General features: G+C 44.8%; 1 protein-coding gene across 1 annotated transcript in view; it reads right to left on the bottom strand.

The window, feature by feature from the left end:
- The window catches only part of LOC147898822 (protein CYCLOPS-like), a 74,526-nt gene extending 58,375 nt beyond the window's left edge, over window positions 1–16,151 (bottom strand). The window contains exons 1-2 of the mRNA XM_087379236.1: window positions 15,810–16,151; window positions 10,568–10,623 (exon numbers count right to left, since the gene is read on the bottom strand). Of these exons, the coding sequence (XP_087235362.1) occupies window positions 10,568–10,623; window positions 15,810–16,151 (398 nt within the window). The remainder of the gene's footprint in view (window positions 1–10,567; window positions 10,624–15,809) is intronic.
- Window positions 16,152–18,301: the final 2,150 nt, after the last annotated feature.

The following is an 18,301-nucleotide window of genomic DNA, read 5'->3' on the forward strand; positions in this document are numbered from 1 at the left end:
CAATGGCATGCTCCGATGGAACGTATTGTTCCTCGTCATCCTGCTCTTCTTCGTCTTCCCACCATTGAAAGGACATAGAGTCGTCCTCCGATCACTGTTGGGTGCCATGTCTGTACAATTCTCTAGGCTGTAAATCAGTTTTGCTGTTCTTGCCCAATTAAAACCACGGGCTCACCCCCTTGGGAAAGTTGGTGATGTCCCGGCACTGGAACCACCACTGAAACCGGCCTTCGGGAAATCCAAAGGGCGGTGAACAGATAACAACCAGCAAATGTTTAACTTTCAGCCACTTAGAGAATATCCACAACACACAAAACAATTCCAAAGCCAACATTGAGGAGCTAGCTTGCCCCTATCTGCACTAGACATCAGATTGGCCCTAAAATTTAGCGCCCCTTTCAGTGTTTTTTAATCTTTTATTCAGAAGGCGTAAAAAATATAGTAAAAAGCATTCCCATTCATCCAACCAAAAACAGCCAACTGAAGAATGCATTCACAGGCAATTCTGTCCTACTATGCATACAATTCAATTCTCAGAAAGGCATCCCAGCCCAATGCAACATTCCAGAGCGACCTTTCTTCCGTATCTAGGTGATAAATTCTAACCTAGCAGCTCCAAGAGAGTCCTAGCAGAGGAGAAAATCAGCGAAGTTTGTCTTGGCAGGTAGCAACACAACCAACCCTGGCTTTTCCTGGCTCACAGAGAGGTCAACTTCAGCAAGGCAAGAAATGCTGAAGGTTTTAAGACCACTGTAGGGCTTCTGGGAGACAAATAACTGATCAGAGGGCTCTAGAAACCCTGGAGCAGCAGCATGCAAGGAGGTGAATTGATCTGGAGCAGTTCCCAAGCAGTCTAGCTGTAAGAAATCCTAGATTTACTATATTTAGAAATGTGCTAAGGAACAGAAAGGAGACTGAGATAGCAGAGAACAAGGAATAATTGTATTGCTTGAATGTCTGTAGTGTAGATGTAGTGTGTCATCCATACAATTGGGCCTCTCTTATATAGAGAGTGAAGAGTCACACATGAAAAGGTGTGTACTCCAAAGGGTATGTGCAAGAAGAGGTGTGTACCCCTTGTGAAGGGTGTGACCCTTGATGAGAGGGTACATTACAATAGGAATGTCTCTTCAATAGGATGTCTCTTGTGAAGGGTTGTGCCTCATAGGAAGTGTCCCGTCGAAAGGGCAAAGGTTTTGCCTCATAGGAAGTGTCCTGTCGAAAATCCAGATCTTGCCAAAGAACAAGGAATTCCGTGATAAGTTGATGTCGAGTCTCTCGCTGTCGATGGTTCAGAATACGCTCAGGAATAAGGAGAACATAATCATCTTCAATTTCTGGGACATAATCACCTGCAGGAGGAACTGCTTCATCGCCTGGAATGTACGTCTTTAGCCAAGAAATATGAAATGTTGGATGGATTTTACCCCATGATGGTGGTGATTCCAATTTGTAACTTAAAGGTGAATTTTTCTTGACAATCTGGAAAGGTCCATAGTATCTTGGTCGCAACTTAGGAAACACAGACTTAACCGTCTTATAGCGATGTGGGGCTACAAATAATAGCACCATGTCACTAGTGTCAAATTCTAGGTGACGTCTATGTTTGTTGGCAGACCGTTGATACCGCTCTTGCGCTTTTCGCATATGATCCCTAACTTGCAGTAGAATGTCTTGCATTTCTTGAACCAGTTGATCAGCTAGGGCCACTCGATGTTGAAGTACAAAATTCGTTGGTACAATCGGAGTGTGTCCATAAGCTGCTTGGAATGGAGTCATGCTGATGGCACTATGGAAAGAGTTATTATAAGCAAACTCAAGGAGTGGTAGATACTCTTCCCAAGCTGCTAGGCGTGACTGAACATAATGTCGAAGCATTTCTTCCAGAACTTGGTTGACTCTTTCAGTCTGGCCATCTGATTCTGGGTGGTAGGCTGAACTGAACAGTAGAGTTGTACCCAAAGATTCGAACAGGGAAATCCAAAAGTGACAGGTAAACTTAGGATCTCTATCAGATATGATATTCTTGGGTAATCCATGGTGTCGGAAGATGTGTTGTATGAAAAGTTTGGCTATGTCCGGAGCCTGTGCATTGCTTTTGCAAGCAACAAAGTGTGCCATTTTGGACAATCGATCAACAATTACCATAATCTGAGTGTTACCTCTGGAGGATCGTGGTAGTGTTGTAATGAAATCCATGAAAATAATTTCCCACCTTTCAGTTGGAACTGGAAGAGGCTGAAGAAGTCCTGTTGGAAGTCGTCGGCTTGCTTTCATTTGTTGACAAGATAAGCAAGATGTAACCATTTTAATGACGTCGCTTTTCATCTGAGGCCAGTAGTATGTTGCACTGAGTAACCGATAAGTCTTATTGATGCCTGGATGGGTAGCATAAGGAACTACATGATGCTCTTTTAACAAAAGACGTCGAACATCCTTGTCATGTGGTACACAGATGCGATCTTGATAGTACCGAAGGTCGTCTGTATAAGAATAGGATGAGAAAATCTTCTGTTCGGAAGTCGAAGGTTGATCTTTTGAAAGAACCTATACTGTTGTGCCGAAATCTTTATCATTGAAATACTTCCCTTTGAATGAATTCGGAACATCCACAGATAATGTAGAGATTACCATGGTTGATGCTAGAGGTAACCTGCTGAGAGCATCTGCAACTACATTGCGTAGTCCTGGTATGTACTCAATGGTCATGTGAAAGTTGGCCAGAAACTCAACCCAGCGTGCTTGTCGAGCGTTCATGACTGGTTGAGTAAAGATATACTTTAAAGAGTAATGGTCTGTCTTGACCACAGAGTCGGCTCCCATGAGATAATGTTTCCAAGAGCGATAAGCATGTACAACGGCAAGAAACTCCTTATCATAAACCGGGTATCGGGTTTGGATATCAGAATGTTTATGGCTGTTAAAAGCAATAACTCTGTCTTCTTGCATCAAGACTGCTCCTGTAGCGATGTCGGAAGCGTCGGTCATGACCTCAAATGGAAGGTTTGGGTCAGCAATAGCCATAACTGGTGTGGTAGTGAGTGCTTGCTTGAGTTGTTGGAAACTATACTATGTTTCGGAAAGCCACTAAAAAATTGCTGTGCTTTTCAATAATCCGGACATAGGAGCTGCGATTTCGGAAAACTGATAGACCTTTGTATGGTAGAAGTTTGCCAATCCGAGAAAAGAGCGGACATCATGAACATTCTTTGGAGTAGACCAGTTTCGGATTACCTCGACCTTCTTGGGATCCACAAAGATGCCTTGAGCTGAAATAACATGTCCCAAATATTCGAGTTAGGTTTTGAAGAACTCACTCTTCTCAATGTTGATGTAGAGAGAATTTGTGCGGAGAACTTCAAAAACTTGGTGAAGATGTTGTTTGTGCTCATGTAGGGATCTGCTGAAAACGAGGATGTCATCGAGATAAACGATGACGAACTTATCGAGGAAAGGCCTGAAGATGTCGTTCATTAGTGTCATGAATGTGGCCGGGGCGTTGTTTAACCCAAAAGGCATGACCAAACATTCATAGTCTCCATACTTTGTTCGAAAAGCTGTCTTGTACTCATCGCCTTCGCGTATGCGAATTTGATGATAACCTGAACGAAGATCAATCTTTGAGAATTGTGTTGCGTGTAGAAGTTGATCGAAGAGGTCATCGATGCGAGGCAATAGATACTTGTTTTTTATAGTGAGCTTGTTGAGGGCTCGGTAGTCGCTACAGAGACGCATTGACTTATTCTTTTTTTCCACAAGTAGTACAGGAGATCCGAAAGGGCTGCGACTGGGCCGAATGTGACCTTTGTCGAGTAGTTCGGTGACCTGTCTTTGGATTTCTTCATTTTGAGTGTAAGAAACCCGATAAGGAGGTTTCGACGGTGGATTACTGCCGGGAATAAGTTCGATTGGGTGATCCACTGGTCGTCGAGGTGGTAACTGCTTTGGTAATTCCTGTGTAAAAATATCCAGGTAATGCTGGAAAAAAGGTTGGTTGAGGTATTCATGAGGATCCTTTGTTGGTATCTCCTCGACTGCCGTAACCAATAGAAGTGAAGTCTTTACTTGGCGTTTACGAACCCACTTCTTTACTTGTAGGGCAGAGGCAACTGGGGTTGAAGGAGAGTCCCTAGAACCATTTAGCTCAATAAGTTTTCCCTGGTGGACAGACTGGATAGTATGGCTGCGAAAACTGATTGATGGATCATAGTCGTAGAGCCACTGTTGTCCAAGTATGACATCGTACCGAGAAAGAGGCATGATGTCGAAGTTCAACTTGTTCGTATGATGTTGGATGCGAAAAGACAAGTTTTTGATCTTGGTGTTGCACAAGAAAGTAGTTCCATTTGCGAGTTCAATCTGATGGTCCATGAGACTAGGACTGGTGGTCAACCGAAGTTTGTCGACCATAGAACTAGATAGGAAGTTATGAGAACAGCCACTGTCGATGAGGATAGTGACCGTTGTTCCATGAATCGATCCTTGAACACAAAGTACTTGAGTGGCCGGGGAAGGTTCAGGGTTGTTGGCAAGGCTCAGGTGGATGGTATTTGCCATTCGAACAGCTTTGCCTTTCTTGTCTTGTGCTGGGGTAGCATCTTCTCTTTGGGAAGTGCTAGGTTCCATATTGGAATTTTGCTTTGGTCGCTTGGGACAATCGAACCATCTATGGTTGCCTGTACAGATGGTACAAAGTCCTTTTGTGCTGGAGTTGTTCTTCTTGTCAGTGGCTGCACCTGTATGTTGGGGATGTCAATGATGACTTTGTGAAGAAGAAGAGGTGCGATCCTTGGAGGAGTGCTTCTGTTGGAATCCAGCATATGATTTATGAGTCTTCTGGGGATCTTGAGACTGTCGCTGCCCTTGATTACCGGAGTTTTTTCGAAACTTGGTGTTATCTTGAGGGCGAGCACCTTTGGCCATAGAAGAGTTCTGTGTGCGATTAGCACTCTGCTTCCCTGTGTTTTGGAAATCTGTAATGCGCTCTGCGTAAGCAATAGCGCCAGCTGTGGTGGTGATGTTTGCTTTAAGGACATCAATGCGTAACGAGGGATTTAGGCCTGAGATGAAAGCATGAAGGCGATCATCCTCAGTTAAACCATCAATCTCCAGCACTAATGTGGTGAACTGAGAGATGTAGGAAGACAGGGAGTCCGTTTGCCCCAACTGTCGGAGTTTTGAACGTGCTTTGAAGTCCGCATTGGCAGGTATGAACTGCTTACGGAGCACGTGTTCAAAACGTTCCCATGTTAAAACACTTTTGGCATCCTTTAAGCATCTTTGCCACCATAGAAAAGCTGTATCCTTGAGGAGGGAGGCTGCCAAGGCGATCTTTTTGCCTTTAGTGAGGTCAACAGTATCAAAATACATGCGCATTTTTGCGAGCCATTGGTCAACTGTTCGGCGATTGCGTTGACCAGTGTAGGCTTCCGGAAGTTTGATGTCAAGTCTTTTAGTTTTGGAAGCTTGAAGTAAACGGTAGAGGGCACGTAGTTCAGTGTTTTCTATCTCTGGTGGGAATGAATCCGCATAGTTGTCTGGTTGCGTCATGTCATCCTCTGTATGTGTGGTACTGCGAGAATCTTGAAGTTGTTGAACTTTCTGGACCAAGTCGGAGATGCTGTCCTGAAGCTGGGAAATTTGAAGTTGCAGTAGTGTTTCGCCTTGTACGTTGACTTCAGGGGTCTTTTTTGGACTTGAGTCTTTGATCTTTGGAGAGGCTTCACACGAGCATTGCGACATATCGGAGATCCCTGTGAGAAAAGCACGAACTTGCGCTCTAGTTTGAACCATTCCTGGAAGAAGATTCGGGCTGCTCCCTGAGGTTGCTCATGTTGGAGGGGGCAGGCGAGGCAGGATGGAACCACCTGTGAAAGTCTGGTAAAGGAGGTCCTGTCTGAGGTAACACTGGTGATGCCGAAAGTGGTGTTACTGCTTGTGAGAGTACAGGAGTAGGTTGCAGAGTCCACGGATCTGAGAAGGGATAGGGAGCTGCTGTCGGAAGTGGAGGATATCCAGGAGAAGGAGTGCCTTCAGAGTGTAAATACTGACTTGGAGAAGGTACAACCTGTAGAGGAGGATATCTGGGAGCTGAAGGAGGTGGAGAGTACCCTGGAGATGCCGAAGGTGAGGGGTAAAATTCTCTCCAAAGATGGACAGCAAACTCTTGAGGAATATCGGGTTCTGCGTATCTTCGTGTCTCGTGGAACACAACCTGGACTGTGCTGAGGAAGTAATGTAACTGAGGTGCCTCACGCAGAAGATATAGGATGTGGTCCAAATCACTAGGAGGGCATGTGACACAAAAAACCCACGATGCAAAAGCTCCGAAATGGGCTGGTTGTGCAATTTGAACACGATATTGTGTGGTAGCTGATGCCTGAGGTGTCCTTGAAATGCCGGGTGAATTACCAGGGGTTTCCATGCTTTTAAGGGAGATTCTTTCATTTGCTGTAATTTGTTAATGACAAGAGAATCCTTAAAAGCAGATTGGAAAGACTCCACCTGGCAATAATTTAATCTGCCAAATTGTTGCGTAGAAGAAGGCTGCAAATCGCTGTCCAGAGATCCATGTTGCAGTGGTTTGCGAGGAGCGAATCGAGGCTTGTCTGGTCCGGACTATTAACAGGCTGTCTTCATCGCGAGAGGAGGCTGCAACTGGTGCTGATTTGGCAGGAAAAGATGGCGAAACAAGGGGGGGGCTGCAGGCTGTCAATGGCGAAAAACTGGTTGCAGTTCCCAAGGCTGGACTGCGCAGGAAGGCAGGGCTGGGCTGCACAGTTAGGCTGGCTTGGCTGGCAAAGCAAAAGACTGCGCAGGGGGGGGGCTGAGTGCTGGCGAGGAGATGCTGACTGCACAGGGGCTGGCGTGCAGGCGAGTTCTAGGGCTGCGCAGGAAGGGCGTGCAGATCGGCTAGGGCTGTGCAGAGTTGGCGTGCAGATCGGCTAGGGCTGCTCTAGGGCTGCGCAAGGCTGGCATGTAGATCGGCTAGGGCTAGGGCTGCGCAGGGCTGCGGGTAGTTCCGTACGGTGCAGGCCGTACGGAATATCAAAGAAGGGGCGCCTCTTTTCATTGGGGCTGCCTAAAGTGGTTAGTTGCCCCAAAAATTAATTTGGGGGTTTAGTTAACCCTAGGGTAGCTAGGGTAAACCTAAGGGTAGGGGCTGGGTTTATTTTTTTTCCCCTTTTTACCCCTCTAGGTACCCTTTTTATAAGTGCTTGGTGCCTAAAAGGTGTGCCTATTCGAAGGGGTGTGACCCTTGGAATAGGTGCACCTTTTCATGAAGGGGTGTGTCCCTGTTTTTAAAAGGGGTGTCCCTACATGAATAGGTGTGTCCTTTTGTCCACGATGGGGTGTGTCCCTTGGGTGAGGAGTCGAGACTCTTCATCAAAAGGTGTGTCCGATGGTGGAAAAGGTGCATCCCTTGGTTTTGGGACAGGCCAAGCACCTGAAAAGACACGATTTTTGTCGTGTCCATTCACATCAACTCGTGATGTGTGGGAGATGGAGAGGCCATCGATGAATTTAGGCAGGGTTGGCGCTAAAAATTTTTACGCTCATCCTCTCCATCTCTTCCATGCACAATGTGCACGGATATCCTTCTAGCGGAAAAGATGTATCAGATCGGCGCTAGAAGGTGGGAGGCATTTCCTACAGGCAGGAGCGAATTTTGCTCTGATACCACTGTAAGAAATCCTAGATTTACTATATTTAGAAATGTGCTAAGGAACAGAAAGGAGACTGAGATAGTAGAGAACAAGGAATAATTGTATTGCTTGAATGTCTGTAGTGTAGATGTAGTGTGTCATCCATACAATTGGGCCTCTCTTATATAGAGAGTGAAGAGTCACACATGAAAAGGTGTGTACTCCAAAGGGTATGTGCATGAAGAGGTGTGTACCCCTTGTGAAGGGTGTGACCCTTGATGAGAGGGTACATTACAATAGGAATGTCTCTTCAATAGGATGTCTCTTGTGAAGGGTTGTGCCTCATAGGAAGTGTCCCGTCGAAAGGGCAAAGGTTGTGCCTTATAGGAAGTGTCTTGTCGAAAGGGCATACTCTTCCACAAGTGTCCATTCATCAAACCATCCATAAGTCTAGAAATAGAGAAAGGAATACGTCACAGATCGTGACACTAGCAGTCGAATCAGCAGCAACAGCCCTGGAAGAGGTGAAAAACAGCAAAAACGATTTCCTTTTGGCACCCCTCAGACCCCTGGCAATCCAATCCCGAAAATTTACAGTCTGGCACCCTCAAAGGCTGGAACACTGATTTCTTCCAGTTCTGGGAGCCTGGAGCAACTCAAACAGGTGCAAATTCTTAAAACGCTCACTTGGAGTGGACTTGGAAGCAGCAGAATCAGATCTGATAGCCCTGGAGGACCTTTGGCTGGTGCGACTCAACAGATTCTCCCTCCTGGAAGCAAAAACGAATTGCCTGGGAGATCCAAATAGTCTGGAGAAGAACGTTTTTGGTAGGCGCCTAGCCTGAAAGGCTTTTTGGAAGGGTACGATTCAAATTTGGGACTCTGAGAAGGCAGCAGGCATGCAGCAATAACAAGATTCTCTAGTAAAGTTGGCTGCTCCGGGAAAGCTGGACGTCCACTAGCTTGGCCCCCACTCCAACTGATCCTAGAATAGCTGTCTTTGCTTGCCTTGCCCATGGAATTAATTGCCATGAAGTGTCCTTTGAGCTGTTTTAATCAGTTTGAGGCTAGGGCATCACCGTAATTCCTAAAGCTTAGAAATTCATGTCCCTGTGATAGAGATAAACCGAATGGTGGCCATTGGTTTCCAAACACAAAATGAGTCCAGCCAAGCAGCTCACTCCCACAATGTAAAGGTTGTCATGTGGTGAAGCCCTATAAATTCACTCCACAAGAAGTACAATAATTGGAGGCCAAGATGCAAGAGCATCTACCAAGCATTCTACCTGCCTAAAATGCCACAAATCATGATGGGAAGCACAATGTATACTGATGGCTTGGAAGGTATGAAAATTCCTTGAGATTGGAGGAATTGTATCAATTAGAGATAAAATCCTATTAGATTAGGCAAAAGGTAGTGCGATATTGCTCAAAAAAGACAGACCATGATGATTGAACACCTCCCTTAGGGGTTGTGTGTGAAGGACTCGGGAGATTATCCTAAGTCTCTTTGAATAAATCCACTGCCTATCAGAAAATGTCTTTTTTCTGAAGACGAGTTGCAGTAGCTGAGAAAAATGAAGTCAACAAATCTCTTTGCATGCATCCATTGCTCTCACCCCTCTAGAATCCAAGCTTGAGATTGGATGCTGACAGCCCTTCTCCCAGATTTATCCACACATGTCCAGGGTGTTGGACTCTTAGGGAGAGGTTTCTTCAGGATGTTTGACACTTAGGGAGAGGTCCCTTCAAGTGGTTTTTGGTTCCTCCCCGCTGAGATTGCCTCCTCTTTTTAAGCGGCACTTTTTCAAAGCTTTGCTCTAGAAATATTTTTCTTTCTCCCTTTTTGCTAGGTTTTCATCAAGGAAGAATCATCTCTAGTTTCATCAAACTCTTTGGACTTAGGTGTACCATTGTCTCCTCCCTACCATTGGAGCCCTTTTGGTCTAGTTCGTTGGATACCTCCTCTTCATGATTTGCCCTCTTCAGTGGCAAGGCAGTCAAGGTGGATGGGGTGCCGCAAAATATAATCACTCTTTTTGGCCCAAAAAAAAGGAGATGGATGGGGTGCCGCATGTTAGGGTCCTTGTCTTTACCCTAATATCTCTATGACCACTGCTTGCTCCAGCGTCTGGATGGCTCTCTCTTTAGGCAAAGAATTGAGATTGCTAGATGGCAGGACCAATGCCATATTTATAGAATTTTTAGCACTTTGCCAGGGATTTTCGAAAGAAGAAAATGAGGCCTTAAGAAGAAGAAAAAGTTATCTTCACTCTCGGGTATCGGAAGGTGGAGGATCCCAATAGGTTGTGACACGAGATACAGGAATTCACACAAAAGGGTTCTCTTGACTCTTATGTGCAGCAGTTTAGTCAGTTGTGGGACCGTTGGTGTACAGCGCTAGGGGCCTCTTAAGAAGGAGAGATTTATAACAGGACTAAGAGGGCCTCTTTGGATGAAGATTGAATTGAAGCTGGTAGCAAGCTTTTAGGAAGCGGTTGAGTTAGCAAAGGGGGAAAAATGGAAGATGGCTCGAATGGAGCAGTTGGGCATGGGGGTGCAGCAGGTACCCAAGGAGCAGGAGCAGCCTACTATCAGTTCTCTAGCCCCACAGGCGGTGGTAAGAAGTGCAGAGGAGGATGGTTTACGGAAGGAGATCCATGAAGCGGGCAACCCAAAAACAGCCCATACAAAAGTTGGCCAACTATATGGATAAATCCCTAGGCGTACACTCAGAGAGTAACATATTTACATTTTTCAATCAAGATTCCTAATGGTAGCCAAAATAGCACCGGACAATGAAATGTGCCAAATTGCAATACAATGTTTCAAATAATAATATTCCTCTTTGCCACCAGTAGGTAAATGAAATGATCCTGCATCTTTCCAAGTTTAACTAAAAAACAATTCCTATTGCACACCTGCGGGAAGATTGCCGAGTGCGGTAAGGAGGTTGGAATTGGCCTGAAGTTTGCCCCTGAAAATTCCCAATAACAATTGAAGATGAGCCTACTTTGCATTCCATAGAAGTGCATGCAAATAAATGCAAAACTAAAGAGAAGTGAATAAGAGATCCTTTATGTACCATTCCAAAAGCAGAAAAATACCATCATTGTCTCACATCTGAAAATCCCATGCAAACACGTCCTATTGTAAAGAAGTCAAGGCAGTGTAATTGTAAAGAGGTGCAGGCAATGTAAATATAGAATGACATTGTTCACTAAAAATGTGAACAACAAAGATGATCACATGCTTCGCACAAAAGTATGTGATCATAAAAACATCTTATCGACTGAAATGAGTTATCGATCCATAGCTCATTTCAAATTTAGTTATGGATCTTAGATCTACAAGACATTTCAATGAACCAAGATAATTGAGAGAGATATTCAAGATCAGAATTGCCTGGGTCTAACTTTGCAAGTTCCACCCTAGAACATTTATGAGAACAACATTTCCAATTCTGTCACTCGAATGGAAAGATCATTATTTGAAAGTCTCATTTTCCATGACCCCTAGATGAGTGAGCTTGTCCATCTGATCCAAGCCTAAAAAGCCACCACGTAGAATCTGAACCAAAGAGAACTTCAACACGCAAACTTCCTCTTTGATGCACTCCCTAGGAATCATATCCACCCCAAAACATCAGGCATAACACAGAGCATACATGAAGACCAATGAAGCAACCTTGAGAACATAAATTCCTTAGTGATGTCCTTGATGAAATTAATGATGATAAGCCGTTCCCTAGCAGATCCAGAACAAGAGAAAACTAAATCACTCAAGGTCAAGAAGCAAACAGATTCACCTTGCAGGCTTTCTCGAAGCAACAAATCCAACGCAGTAATGCTTGAAAAGGGCAACTGCCTTCTCAACTCTTGGAAATGTAAAGTTCTCAAAGAGATATAAGCATCATCCAGTCTCAATCACATCTTAGAAGCAGGCAAACTATCAAAACAACACTTGGGATGAAATACACACAGTAGCTAGAAAACACCAAAGTTGAGTGAGTTACACAATCCAAGTTTAATTCATGTCTTAATGTAAATCAATCAGTCTTAATGTAAATCAATCAGTGAAAGGTTGAAAGAAAATGTTGGGGGAAAATATGTGCGCGCACTTTTTTTTGGGTGAAATCCAATTGTCATTTTATTAGAAAAAGCAGTCCCCAAGAAAGGGACAACCAACTACAAGCATAAGAAGACATCATTATATGACAAGAAGGTAGGATAATCTATGTCCTGGGCACAAACGCATGCACATACACACTCTTGGTGCAAGCCCTCACATACAAACATGCAGATGCCCTTGGACTTGTGCATGCACACGCAGGTGCGAGCGCGAGAATGGCAGGCACACATTTCTAATTCAATTTCCATGGCTCGAGTGCTATAGGAAACTCACATCAAGAAAACAAAACAAATTTGGAAGTAGAAAGAAGCAGATGATTGATGATGAAGTATGCAACTTGTAATTCTGATGTTTTCTGTAATCAAGCAGGTCATTCATTTAGAAACGTACTATCTGTTGTTGTGAGGTATGGTTCCATAATGAATTCCAATGCCCCATCCTTGTCTGTGTTTTACTTGGTCACCCTATGTAGCTGAACCTAGACACTTTAAACAGGAACCTACATTGGAAGGACCTTGTCAAATGACAAGAGAACAAATTATGCCCATTGGGATTTTTTAGCACTTGGTGTTAATCTTGTCTAAAAAGGAACAAGTCAGCAGCACAATTTGGATGGTTTTGCTGCACATCAGTGTCAAAATGTACAGAACTAGTGTATATAACATTACAAGGTGTTTCATATTCCTCCCAACTTCGATTACCCTCATTCAAAAGATGATTGATGTGCATCCTTATATTCTCAGGGATACTGAGCACTTACATGCATGTATTCCTTACTTAACATTGATAGAGATGATAAAGGTGTCATTCCAGAGGAAGATGGAGAGCATGACTTAAATAAAAAAGACATGGTCTATGAAAACTGTTAAATCTCCCACGCACAGTTTCGACGACTGTGCACTGTAGGTGAAATCTCTAGCCTCAGAGAATCCCCTCTGCTGATCACTTGTCTTTTGGCAGAAAGGTGGGTTGGCCAAAGAGACTAGGAATATCGTTGTACTACCTTGCAAATGAGACTCCAAAACACTCTTTCTCGGCTTGCACTAAGCATAGGATTAAGTGGAACAACAAAAGGCAGGGTTAATAATGTAAGATATCATTATTTACATCATGGGACACAGACTTTTGGATCCCTCCAAAAAAAATTGTGAAGACTTCAGAAGTTTTGTTTGGGGAAGACTGTGGAAGGTTCCCATGGATGATGTCTCTTGTCAAGGAGAGTTTCCCCATTACCCATGCACAGTATAGAGGCTGAGAAAATAAGCCTGATTTACCCTTGCCAAAACGACCTTCTCAATAAAATATTGTTCATCCTTCCTTGCTTTTGTACTTATGTCTCCTGGGCACACAACATGCAAGTATGCACACACACACACACAAAGGGAGATAATTTAGAAGTTGGCCAATAGACAAGCAGAAGTTAAAGAAATCAGTGCATTTGCATAGAAGCGTGGTGTGTGTGTGTGTATGGGAGCAGAAATGGCCCTAAGAATGGACATCTCTCGTATGAGCTCAATCTAACGTTGTTCCCTGGTCCTCACAAATCAAGCAAAATGCATACGATGGCGCTGGATGTCCTCTCTGTTAAAGGAAGAGGACTACAATATCATGTCCCGTGAGGATGACAGGACTACCATATCATTGTGTACCATTAAAAAGCAATCTGTTTGCACTTCTGAGCATGCCACACACTTCACAGAGAGAGAGAGAGAGAGAGAGAGAGAGAGAGAGAGAGAGAAAGAGAGGGTAACATTAATGTATCAGGCAGTGCAAAAGCTTGCACAGTGTTTGGATGCCACATAATCCCACATTCCCATCAGAGCAATAGATTTCATGTATGCACAGGCTGTTGCATTGAGGAGAAAGTTCTCCATAATTGCCTCTCTTTAGCTCTAGCAAATGATCATCTATTGAGCACAGTCCATTGCATTAAATGTAACTAGTGTGCTAACCTGTGGCAAAACCACAAGAGAAATGGGCGGCGCGAAATCAAAATCCATCCAAATCCATCTCAATCTCAAGCAAAATAGAGGTTCGGCTTATGCAGTGAAGAAGAGAGGGTGAGGTCCCGTAGTTAATCCAACATGGCATGATTCTTGACTACTCATCACCATCATCCGTGTAAAATGCAAAGCATGAATGGGCTTGTCTTCATATAAGTGGGAAGCCAAAAAATGTTCCAGAGAAATGTGGGAAGCCAAGCTGGTTGTTGCAGCAGGCAATCTGGCAGTCTGCAATTCCACAGTTTGGGTCGCCGATCCAGAAGGGGTAAGGGATGGAGATATTGCCACAGGAACGGGGGCAGGATGAATTTGCAGGACAATCAAGAGCAGTGTCCGAGGCGATTGCAAGCTGCGAGCAGATGATGAAGACGATGACAGCAAGGATTGCCACTCTACAGAAGTCCATCTGATCTGTGTGCTCTCACTCAGTCATTGATCTCTCTGTGATGGATCATCCCAGTCGCTCTGATCTCCGTCACTTGCTCTCCCCCTCAGATTTTTCTCACAAATTCATCCACACCCACTTCATGCGGCCCAGAGGAGTAAATCCGTCTGTATCTCATTAACCCCTCTCCGTCTTTCTGACGTCGCTTGTTTTGTCAAGATATTCAACAGATTCTCACTTTCAAACAATCAAACTTTGCCTCACCATGACACTTGTTCAGCTACTTTTCTATGGCATGAATCTATGCGCTCCATTCTCTCCTGTGCTCTCTTTAATTCTTCCCTCTCTTTCTCTATACACAAATCAAAATGCGCCGGCAAGTGAAAGTATACTCTTCTCTCCCCGTTTGATCAGCGTTGATCGTGTCCAGCAGCAGGTGCAACAGCGTTGCTCATGTAATTTAATGGTATCGAGGGGCTTCCTAGCTGGATGTGGGTACGAGGCTGCAGGCATCTTGACAAAGTGAATGTGTTAAAGGCATGCGACAGTAGCAATGCCGGAGCAAACACGGTTTCGTTTGTATCAAAGTAGTAGAGAGCATGCATGGATCAACTGCCGTCCAGCGACAAACAAGCAGCATCTTGAGGCAAGCCTTTCCTTGAAGCTTTAGCAATGAGGCTGGCACCACCAGCAAAACTCATTGCTCTCTACATGAAAGCAGGCTCGATGAGGAGAACTTTCAAGAAACGAAATGGTAACTCGGTGCGCTGATCAAATGCATCCAAGACCTTGATGTGATCCGACGGTCACTTATGATGATGCAGAGTGTATAGAGGTACAAGCGAGAGGGTGTGAGGGTGATCACGGTGGCAAGGGGATGGGTGGATTTTCTTCTTCATAGGGGAGGAAGGTACAGGAAAGGCACGAGCTACAAGGAAGCTATGGTGATGCGGAGGGGTGCACGCATAAGTGCCCACGCTGAATCTAGTTGTCTGGAATCCACATGTCCCACTTTTTCTATCCAATGGTCCAAAATTTTCAATTCTAATCTAAGGGTGGAGGATTCCCCAATCGTCCTCCCCCAAAACTCTCCTTAAGAGAGAAAAGAGATACTTAGTCGCTTTCACAAAAGGCCTTCTCTACTATCATACAGAATCATAATTTATAGATGTCTCAAGTGTCAAAAGATGGAGATGTCCTCCTCCCATTGTAGTGTTGAGATACCATGTTGCTTGATCATTACAGAAGTATGAGCGGTAACATGGTTAACACTTAAAGCAGTTTTGAATCGGCAAATGATATTGAGATATTGAATCGACTGACTTGGCCTATATTCACGCACATTTGTCTCTTTTGCATGTAAACAACTTCCTGACCCAAGATAGCCGGGGGTTGTCAACTCATCACTCAACTGTTGGTTATAGCTGAATTGTGAGAAGTGCCATATCCTGGCTTGTAATCTTCTGTACTTTTTAAAAATGACTGACTTTTGCCTCCCTCAATTTCAAAGAATGATCTAGCTCTTGTATGGGGTATGATTTTACTGCAAATTAAGGTCAAGGAGATAATGACCATCTTAATTCTGCACTCCTCGAGGCTGTTATAAATGGCACCGGCTGCAAGTTCATGAAGTTTTGACCTTACCTCCCCATTCGACATCCAGCTGTGGAAGAGCTCCTCGCTATCTGTTCTCATGGTTTGAGTCAGGTTTGTAAAGCCAATGCCTTCCATGTTTTGGGTGGGCATACCCATAGACCCCTCCGCCAGTGACTTAATGAACATTTCTTCACTGAAATTCCTGAAGACGTTTTGGGGACCCTTGCCAGAACCTTCTGCCTCGCCCATCAATCCACTCAAACCTCTAAGATAATTCGGATTCTGAAGCTGTGGATGAGAGATCTGAGCCTGTGGCTGAGCGGCAACTCTGGCCTGCAGCTCTCGGGAGAGGCTTCTTGTGACACGTCGGTCCGGCGTCTCTACGATCATTCTCTTAAAGCCGCTCTGATCGCCTCGGAGTTGAACGAGAAGCAAAGTTCAGCAGGGAGGAGCACTTTGAAACTTGGTCAAAAAGCCTTTCTGTACTATGCTGGTGAGATCTAGTGGAGGCTGTCAAATCCCAGTGAAGGATTCTGGAGCTGTATGTGTGTCGTGGAATGAGGCTCTGAAGTCCGCAAGGATCCAAATGCGGGTCGTTTGAAAAGGATGATTGGACGGAAGATAATATGATAGGAAGGATTTGGAAAGGTGGGTAAGGGGGAGGAAGAAAAAAATTGATGAGATGGGGAGTGAGAATTGCAAACTGAAGATGGATGTGCTGAAGGGATGGAAGTGGAAATGGTGAGAACTCCGTCGACTCCCTGCACGTAAAATGCCGTAGATAATTGACGCATGCAGGAATATTCGTTTGCCAGGGATGGACGGCCCCGATCTCCTCCGCAAAATCCGACGGCTCACGCTCCCTCCGTGTCGCCTTGCGCCGCCACGAAGATGCTCCAAAACCGCCATTTTAAAATTTGGATTTTTTTAAATTTTCATGCAGGCCTTTCTTTGTAATACTCACAAAAGAATCCCCTCTCTCTCGCTCTCTCTCCCTCTCTTTTGTGTGTGTGTGTATGTCTCTCTCTCTCTCTCTCTCTCCTCCATCGTGCACCTTAGCATCTTCCATTCCACCTTGATTCTTGCTTGCTTGTGTTGACCTTTTCTCTCTCCCCCAATGAACACTCCCTATTTTACTTTTATTGGGCTCGGAATCGCCCCAACCTTGCTCTATCAAGCTAGAATGTCCCCTTACCATTGAGGATGGGCACTCAAAAGACTAATCATCCGACGGATGTGGGGCCCCCGATGTCACTTTGTCCGTTGGATGAGCAGAGTGTTTTCAAAGTCCGTCTATGCTCTTTCACAAACAGGCAAATGGTTTGTAAGTTTGCAAAAGTAAAATTACAGTCAAATATCACCAAATCAAACTGGATGGCTTGGTAAAGTGCCACATTTTTAACCTAGGGGACCTGAATTCAAATCCATTGTCAATGAAACTAGAATGTGATTGGTTGTTACAGAGCGGACACTCTCTTGGGCATCGTGTAACTGTTACCCAACTTTTGCAATCTGCTTGAAGCATGACTCAACTTGCCGGCTATATTTTTGGGTATCCGTGAGTGCACCTTTTCATTGGTGGATTCATCATCCACCCATCCATAGGCATGTAGATGCTTGTGAAACCCGCCTTATTTCGTGACGTTGATTTTATGCTCACATTCCCCCCCTCCCCCCTCGGCCCTAGCTTGGCCCTTCTCGAATACCTCATTTTCCTTTCCACTCTTCTTCTACCACTTTACATCACAAAAGAGGATAAGTTCTAAGACAAAAAGTCACTTTGTCATCACTCCCTTTCCTAGAGAAATGGTGTTGTGCACCCTTTTGATGCTTCCACCCCATACCCTCTAGGTTTGTCCCTATATCATGAAAGGTCATTGGAATCAAGCTCGAAACTTTAAGCCCCTAGGTTTGAACTCAAGAAAAAATCATACTCGATCATGCCCTACTAGGGTAAAAGCACATATTGAATGCTTAAAAACCAATGCCAAACTTTTTCCTGATTGTGCTTTGCCACAAAACGTGTGCCCATGCACTCCGTATGTCATGTCCCCCTGGCTGGTGCATAGCTGGTGATGGGACGCTGGTGCCCGTCAAGGGGTGCCATGCGTCTTGGTCTCTTGGACGAGGCTCGACACAAGACCAGAGCCACCGTGACTCCCGTGGGACATATCCCAGGTCTAAACAATGACGGGAGGTCCCCCAGAGTGATCTGTGTGTCCCCTCGATGTCTCGTGTGTCGTGCTGTGATCGTTGGGTCAGGGTCTTTATCACATCGGTGGCTAGAGACTGAACTTTGCCACCTGCAAGTACACATTCTCCGGCTCCTCTTCTTTGTCGAAATACTCGATCATAGCTGCTGTCAACCTCGGCCAACTTTGGCGAATGTCCTCAGCCTGCTTCTCATACCACACTTAAGCCAAACCCTCTAGAAATGTGGGAAGAACCAACATCGGCTAGTGGGAGATTTGGGGATTCATACAGGTGTACCGACATTGCATGATTCCATGAGTGCTATTCAACTAGTACAAAATGTAGTC

This window comes from Dipteris shenzhenensis, chromosome 9, assembly GCF_047967505.1.
Source record: "Dipteris shenzhenensis isolate YYH24624 ecotype China chromosome 9, Dip_SZ_1.0, whole genome shotgun sequence".
Classification (NCBI taxonomy): domain Eukaryota; kingdom Viridiplantae; phylum Streptophyta; class Polypodiopsida; order Gleicheniales; family Dipteridaceae; genus Dipteris; species Dipteris shenzhenensis.